Source organism: Apodemus sylvaticus, chromosome 9 (assembly GCF_947179515.1).
Source record: "Apodemus sylvaticus chromosome 9, mApoSyl1.1, whole genome shotgun sequence".
Lineage (NCBI taxonomy): Eukaryota > Metazoa > Chordata > Mammalia > Rodentia > Muridae > Apodemus > Apodemus sylvaticus.
In genome coordinates, this window is record NC_067480.1 from 22,607,021 (window position 1) to 22,615,221 (window position 8,201).

The 8,201-nt window shown below is 56.6% G+C and overlaps 1 protein-coding gene across 5 annotated transcripts in view; it reads right to left on the bottom strand.

Moving 5' to 3' along the window:
* The window catches only part of Erfe (erythroferrone), an 11,812-nt gene extending 7,076 nt beyond the window's left edge, over positions 1-4,736 (bottom strand). For 2 of the 5 annotated variants that reach the window (XM_052191929.1, XM_052191931.1), the window contains exons 1-6: positions 4,483-4,733; positions 2,627-2,749; positions 1,592-1,694; positions 891-1,150; positions 711-819; positions 525-615 (exon numbers count right to left, since the gene is read on the bottom strand). In XM_052191929.1, the coding sequence (XP_052047889.1) occupies positions 525-615; positions 711-819; positions 891-1,150; positions 1,592-1,694; positions 2,627-2,749; positions 4,483-4,650 (854 nt within the window). In that variant the 5' untranslated portion in view covers positions 4,651-4,733. Of the gene's footprint in view, positions 1-524; positions 616-710; positions 820-890; positions 1,151-1,591; positions 1,695-2,626; positions 2,750-4,482 lie in introns of all 5 variants that reach the window. The other 3 variants (XM_052191930.1, XM_052191933.1, XM_052191928.1) reach the window with 3 other exon arrangements.
* Positions 4,737-8,201: the final 3,465 nt, after the last annotated feature.

Genomic DNA, 8,201 nt, shown 5'->3' on the forward strand with positions numbered 1-8,201 from the left:
GCCATCATGCCTAGGAGGTAGTGCTCGAACCTGGGTCCTCAGGAGGAAAGGCCAGAACCATGCAAGACCACAAAAGCTTGGTTCTCGGATGGGAAACCAAGATGGAAGACAGCAGGTGACACAGAAAACCAACAGATTCAGGAAACCCAAAGCCAGCTTAAGTCTGAGACAACCCCCTGTTCACGCCTTCCCCCAGCTCTGCAGAGCACCTGCCCCGTGCCTGGTCTCCATTCAGAGGGTCACAGTCCTGTTCTCATGGACCGCACTAAAAGTCATCGAGCAAATTCACAGGTGAGGAGTAGGGGAGTGACCAAAGGACTTATGGAATTCTATAGAAGGCCCCTACAGATACGGCTCTCCCTCTGTCCTCAGAGAGAGTCCTGGAATCAAGAAAGGCCTGTCTCATGGGTCCTGAGAAGGAGTTAGGGTAAGATGGGGTCAAGCTCCCCCATGCCCCAGTGGTAGCAGAAATGGAGGAGAGACGTCTTTACGCTAGAAAGGGCCAGACTGCAGCGCCCACTCACGCGTTGTGCTGGCAGAGAGACTGGATACAAATCAGCAGGCGCAGACGGTCCCGGGGTCGTGCTGGACCCTTTCTTGGCTGCTCGGTGAGTGCTGCGGAGGAGGAGGACAGGTCATAGTGGTCACGTGCACCCTGGCCGGGCCAGGGCAGTGGGCGGTCCCTCCCATTGCCACACCCCGGGCCTCACCCACGTGCAGAGTAGCTGCGAGCGCATAGAAGCCAGCCACGGGTGCGGTGTACTGGCCGCTGGTCAGGTTCAAGCCAGGGCCCCGGCGGAAGGCTCCCTCAACTTCCGGCTACAGAGCACACAGACGAGGTCACCCTAGGTCGCACCCTGCTCCACCCAGCCAGCCGCATCCCCACTCACCAGGTAGTAAACCCCGAGCTCGTGCAGTGCACGCCGCTCCACCTGCACATCGCGGCGCAGGCGACAGTGGAATGCGGCCTCCACACGTGGTGCCCGCGGGCCCTGGGCCAAGGTCGCAGCCAGCAGAGCTAACACGGCCCCTGGGTCCGGGCTATCAAGCTCCTGGGTGGCTGGGACACGGGAAGGGCTGGCGGAGGCTGGTGTAGTGAGATCCCTGGTGCAGTGCTCCGGATCCGTGCTCTCTCGCTGCCGGACTGCCCCTGACACAAAGCGGTCAGTTGACCACTCTGCTCACGAGCCGTAGCCTTAGAGCGTGGAGACCGAGACTGGCAGTCCTGCCTGGGGACATTACTGCCTGACCTGGCAGCGCCAGTTTCACTTCACAGCATCGACCCGAGCACCGGCTAGTGCATAGCATATATCCTGTTCTCCATGGTACAATCAATGGCAGAAGACAGTGACAGCCACTCCCCAGCAGCAGGCTCTAGGGCTGGTCCCCAGTGAAGAACAATAAAAGGCCTTCCTCTCTGAGGCTTCCACCTGCTACATTTCTCCCATCTACTGTCCCACCCCATGGCAGGCAGGGCTGCCAACAGGGAGGCAACATAGCAGGTGTTTGCTGGGTACCGGACTTTGCCCTCTAGAGGTGCCCTGCTGGTTTGCCCGCACCAGAACCTGTGCCCACAAGGTGGCGCCCTTACCGCTGAGCAACAGCCGGAACTCCTTTAGCAGAACCTCAGATGGGATAAAGGGACCTGGGGGGCCCTGAGGACCTGGTGGCCCTGGGGGTCCTGGCAGGCCAAGCTGGAAGGGAAGGTAGGTGTTTGAGAACATTTGAGGGGAGGGCATGGGTGACCCGTCTGCCGGGTCCTACAGCGAGGCAGGCAGGAGAGCGCCCACCTTGGCTGTGGGTTCTTCCCTCCTTGGCGGAGGTCCTTAGGTCATCGAGCAGGGAATGAACACCATAGGGAAGGGTGGGATTGTGCAGATGTGGGGCTCATTAGGGGCTATACAGGGCGTGGCCGGCTTTGTATGCAGAAGAACCCCTACAACCGCCTCTCTGGATGTGGTTCCCAGATAAAGGGCCACCCCAGGCTGCTCCTGGGGACTTGGATCTCAGTCTGGCATGGGACATAACAGCAAGTCTCCACTGCATTGGCCAAGAACTTAGTTCCAGGTCCCCTGAAGGAGTGTATACAGGTCTGGGTCAGGACCTAAGGAAAGGAGACAAGCTTCTTCATGCAAGCTTCTTCTAAGCAAGGCCAGGTGGCCTAAGGGTGCAGCGCTGCCCCTTCCCCCACCCCTCCCCCACCTTTTAGGCCCAGTGGGTCAGATCCTGGGCAGGTAAGGCTGACCCTCAATAGAGAAACCCCAACATACAGTGAAGCCCAGCCTTGCTCCAAAGTTACTTAGAGAAACTCAATGCGGGAGTCAGCCATCAGGTCCCAAGTGCCAGCTTCCTGCCCAGGCCAGGGCCATACTGAGAGGCTCCCATCCTGTATCATCCCAGCAGCCTGAAGCTACCCCAGCGACTAAGCATATGCTGGGCGAGCCTCTCCCTCTGGCCATGAAATCTAGGGAGGCCCTGGCATCCTGAAGTCTCGGGCTCCTGACTCCTGACTCGCCAGTCCCAGCTTCATACTTCCTCCCGTGTTTTTTTTTTTCCCCCGTGGTATCTGCTGCTGGAGACAAGGGTGCCAGGGGCACCGTGGAGGTGTCGGGCACAAGCCGCTCACCTTCAGCCTCCTGGTTTTGGTCCTGCTCCTCCTCTTACTGTTGATGCCCTTGTCACTCTGCTTAACAAATAGCATCCAAGCATCCCGGGGATCCACACTGTGCGCATGCGCGATGGTGGGCTCCTGGAACACAGGCGGCCAGAACCGGTTTGCTTAGTGATGGAGAGCCCGTGATGCAGTGTTTTCCATCATAGGTCAGGACAGGTATATTGACCCTTCCAAGGGACCAGTGGCCTGTGTAAGGACTCAGACCACCTGGCCCTTGTCACCTGTGTTTTCAGAGGTAGTGCCCCACCCATCCCCAGCCCATGGAGGGGGGAGAGGCCAGGCTGCAGGAAGGTGGGGGTGGGGCTCCAGAGCAGGTGCTCTGGGATATAAATCTTCCTGCTTTTCCTTGAGTGTCACTGTCCTTTGACAGTCACTGGCACCCACAGTTACTTAGGAGGTGACTATGAATATGTGAATACTTGTGATGCTGGCACCAAGTCCTGTGTCCCTCCCTATAGTCAGAAGGTGGAGGAGACCAGCCTCAGGGCCGCTGTGGTCACAGGTCATGGGGCGCAGTGGGCAGAGGAGCCAGATGCCCAAGGAGTGGAGCTCTGGGAGTAGCCTTGCTTCCTGGCAGAGGCCTTTGGCAAATAGGACAGTCAATGAGCCTCCAATTGTCTGGGCTCCGTGTAGGGCTACCAGCCAGGAAGGGAATGATTGGAGAGGCCTTGGAAGAAGTCACGGGCACAGACTCCTGTGTCTGATAGAAAGACCCAGGATCTCAGAACTACCCAAACCAGGTGTCTTGTGGGTCCCAGGCCAGGCTGCTGTGTTGGGAAGATGGAGACTTCTATGCTTCTGGCTGGTCTGATGCCCTCAGTGGAAACCCATGATGCCGCTGTGTTTCCCATCATAGGTCAGGACAGGTGTACTGACCCTTCCAGGGACTCAGACCACTCTTGGCTTGAGGGCAGCACCAGAAGTACGTGGAGTCATGTTGGTCTGGGGCCCCAGGAGTTGGAGTAGGAGCTGGGGTCCAGCTATCAGGGAGCTGGTGACACCCTGATAATCCCAAAGAGGGTCCAAGGCCAAAATGCTACTGGGAAGTCCCAGCCTACTCCCCACTTCCTGGTGTCTATGTCTTGACCTCAAGAAAGTTTTGAAGGCTGGTGACTGGGATTGGAGGGAGGCTGCCGACAACCGGGACATTTGTACTCCGACCAAAGGAGGCAGAAATGGGAGAAATGGGATGGTGGAAGGACCCAGGGATACCTTGCAGAGGGAGGGATTGTAACCATCCAGCTGTCTTAGTGGATGTTTTGTTGGTCCTCCGGGGTGCTGAGGACAGAACTCTGGCCCGGAGTTTCCTTGTGCCTGGCTCACAGAATGAGCAAACAACTAGAGCCCTCTTCCATGAGCCCTCACCAACAGGACTAACCCGCTCCCATGTAGGCTACCAATCCGCCCTCCCCAGGCCTCTGGCCACACCCTCCCCAGCCTGCGTCTCCACCCTAGCAGTTCAGGTGGAGATCCTGGGAGGGATCACAGGCAGAGCCCGGTTACATCACTCCTTTCCCAGACGCGGTCACCTAACAAAAAGGAACTAGATCTGAGAGCCCTGCTCTCCCACCAGTCTTCCAGTTTCACGAGGAGCAAGTTAACTGCATTTCACACCTTTCCCAATCTCTCCTACTAGCCTAGTGGAATTCTGCCGCCAAAGCCACGGTACAGAGGGCACATCCACCCAACCCAGGGTCTCACTGAGCCCCTGAGAGCACCGTATCCGCAGTGTTGGACACTGCGCAGCAAGGGGTGCCACTTTCCAGGACCTCCGGGACAGGAAGATGTGGGGCGCGGCCGCGTCTTACCGGCGGGCTGTGGGCTGGCGGGGCGGGCAGTTCGGCTGCGGGCGGCTGCGAGCCTGCTTGGGTCCCCACGGGCTCGGCGGACTCCGGGACACTGAGGCCCACGGCGGCGAGCAGACTGGCGCAGGCGAGCAGCGTGCGCGCTCCGACGGGGCTGCGGGTCGAGGCCATGCTGGCGGCGGCGGCAGCGGCAGCAACGAGCACGGCTGGTCAGGTCGGCGCCTTATAACGCGCTTGAATCCCCCGCCTCGCGCGCGCCGCCCTCACTGCCGTCGCCCCCTCGCGGCTAGGGCGCGCTCTGCAGGCACAGGGAACCCCGAGAAGGAGGCGGGTCGCCCGATCCGCTCTGTGCACGCCTCCGCTTGCTGCTTGTAGCCCAGGGTCAGCTCCTCTCCTAGTCCTGCACCCGTGGCTCTCTAAGACCCCCCCCCCCACTTCACCATTCTGCGTGTCTTCCTAGCCCCTCCCCCAGGCTCCCGTCCATTCTCCTGGTTCCAGGCCTCGATGACAGGTTGCATATCTCAGAGGACTGCAGCCCTCATGGCTCCTCCTTTTCAAGCTGGGGAACCTGGAGCTCTTGTAATGTTTTCCTGTTCTTCCCCATCCCGGATGTATCTGCACAGCTGGGGCCTCTCGGGCTCCAGCTACTGAGTCTGCTCGTAGCAGCTACAGAGAACTGACCCAGCCTGGCTGAAACGACAGATCCCTCTGATGTCCTAAGCCAGGCAGATGGCGCTCAGACTGCCCACTGCCCACCGCGGGGCATTCAACCAGGACAGATGTGACAAATCCTAAAGGCCTGATCTGGGAGGGAGCCTTCGCCGGGTGGCTCTCCTCCAAAGAGGCAGCCCCACTCTGCCTTGGGCTGCTGTCACTACATTGACTGGAGATAAAGCAGCACACCTGGCTTTCTTTGGTTGTTGTTGTTGTTGTTGTTTTTTTTTTTTTTTTTCCCCTGAGACAGGGTTTTTCTCTGTATAGCTCTGGTTGTCCAGGAACTCACTCTGTAGACCAGGCTGACCTCGAACTCAGAAATCCACCTGCCTCTGCCTCCCAAGTGCTGGGATTAAAGGTGTGGCACCACCACAGCCCAGCTCTTTGGGTTTGTTTGTTTGCTTGCTTGCTTTGTTTTAACCTTAAATTGTGTGCACAGGTGTTCATGTGAATCCAGGTACCCTTAAAGACTAGAAGAGGGAATCCAAAGAAAGGACTTGATTTGGGGAGCAAGTCCCTAGGATGTCAAGTGACCCTACTCTGCTCACAGTGAGGGCCCCAGCTGCAGTGCTGACAACCAGATCGGTTGCCATGTGAAAGTAGTTATTTTCCCAAACAACGGACTGTCCTAGTGATGTCATGGGTTCTTCCAGAGAGCCCAGATCCAAACAGTTCTTTCTGGTCCTGGCATGGCTTCCTGGACCCTAGCTCAAGGTAATGACGCAGTCCGGTTCAGGCGAGTAACCCCAGAGCTCTGGCCATTCAGGAAAGGCTCCTGTATGTTTGCAGGGCCCCGTTTTGAAAACAAGGCCCTCAGGGAGACAGGAGTGCACGCCAGAGCTCACAGGGCACAAAACATGGGGTCCGCAGCCGTGACGGAGCAGCAGCTCTTGTTTAGAAGTGGGACTCTTGAGCATGGCGTCTGCGTCCGAGTGGACGTGCTGGATGAGTGGGACTGGGCAGGCAGAGCGAGGAGTGACCTCCTCTGGGCCTTCTTGCGTGGCAGAAATCTAATCCTCATTCCTGGGCCCTCATGTCATGGCGTTGACCCAGCTTCCTGGCAGCTCAATGAGCCCAGCTTTCCCGTGTCCCTCTTTCTTCAAAGGAAGGCCTTAGGCTGATGAGGTCATGGGCATGAAATCTCCCTTCACTCAAAGACAACGGGAGCCTGCCTGAGGCTGACTAGCTGTGTGGCCTCCAGAGGACTGCAGATAGCCATGCTATCCCTTGCATATGGATGGGCCATCAGTACTTGGCTCATATGTCCCTAACATACAAATGAGGAAAATGGGGACTAGAGCTTGGGAGCATCATCAAGCAGTCACCAAACAAAGCATATCCAGGCCCAGTTAACATGGCTTGCAGTCAGCAGCTCTGCAGGGTCTGAGTGCTCGGGGAGGGGGTGGGGGATGGGGAGGGGTGGGGGGGAGTGGGGTGGGTGGGGTGGGGGTGGGGGCGTGGTGGTTTGAGTACGAACGGCCCTCATAGGCTCATATATCTGAATGCTTAATCATTGGGGAATAGAACCATTTGAAAGGATTAGAAGGATTTGGAGGTGTGGCCTTGTTGGAGGATGTGTGTTACTAGGGGTGGGCTTTGAGGTTTAAAAAGTCCATGCAAGGCCCAGTCTCTGGCCTGCCAATCAGGATGTAGCTCAGATAAGCTCTAGCACCATAAATGATGCTGTGCTCACATCCATGATGCTAAGAAACTGAACCTCTGAAACAGTAAGCAGTCCCCCAATTAAATGCCCTTTTCTGTAAAAATTGCCTTGGTTGGGGCTGGAGAGATGGCTCAGCAGTTAAGAGCACTGGCTGCTCTCCCAGAGGTCCTGAGTTCAATTCCCAGCAACCACATGGTGGCTCATAACCATGTGTAATGGGATCTGATGCTCTCTTCTGGTGTGTCTGAAGATAGCTACAGTGTACTCGTATAAATAAATAAGTAAATCATTAATGAAAAAAATTGAATTGGTCCTGGTGTCTCTTCACAGCCTTAGAACACTGACTGAGGCATGGGGACTCAAGTGCTCTTAGATTCTACGTGCTCCTGCAGGCTCTGAGTGCTCCTGCAGGCTCTGAGGGTGCTCCTGAGGGGTCAGAGGGCTCAGAGGGCTCTGGGTGCTCCTGTAGGCTCTGGGCACTCCTGAAGGCTTTAGGTGCTACTGAGCACTCTCTATTCTAACTATAAGTCCTCACTAGTTCCAGATGCCTGAGTCCTTGCTTGCCTAGGAATTCTGGAGTATGACTCCTGGGGTGTCTTGTGGCCATCCCCAGCATTCCAGAAGGTAAGTGTCTGGTGAGCTCCAGTCTCTGTGTGTTATGCTGGTGGCTGTCCCTCTTCCTGCTCACTTTGTGTCCCCAGGGTGGCTTTAGTGGACTCTGCCAGTATTTTGTCTTCCCTCCCTAGGTTCTGGTTGCTTTGGTCAGTGGGTGATTGTCAGGCTGCTAGCAGGAGATGGGACAGTAGGGTTAGGGATCTCTCTCTCTCTCTCTCTCTCTCTCTCTCTCTCTCTCTCTCTCTCTCTCTCTCTCTCCCTGTTGTTTCTAGCTCCTGGCATCTCACAGCTCCCCTCCACCAGCTGGGCATCCTTGAAGCTGGCCCCAGTAGGAGACTTTATTAGACTCCCAGATCCCTAGCTGGAAGACCTTTCATCTTGGAACACCAAGTATGTCCCTGACCCCAGAACGACCAGATGAGGCACAGTTCAGCAAAGCTCAGTACCTTGTGTCTCTCTACTCCAGGACTGTCCCCGCTCACACTCGTCCAGGGATGCATGGCTTTCCCAGTTCCCTGTTTCTGATTCAAATAAGCTCCAGTCTTTCAGTCTTTGCCTTTGCACAGGCCTGGGACAGCATGCTCAGGGAAACACTATAGGACATCAATAGAGTCCTCAATTGTTTTTACTGGATGAGAGCTACATCCTCATCTGTAGGCCAAGAGAGACTGGGCCTGGCATGATACACAGTTTAGAAACCTTAAAGCCCACTTCTAGTAAGGTACTTTCT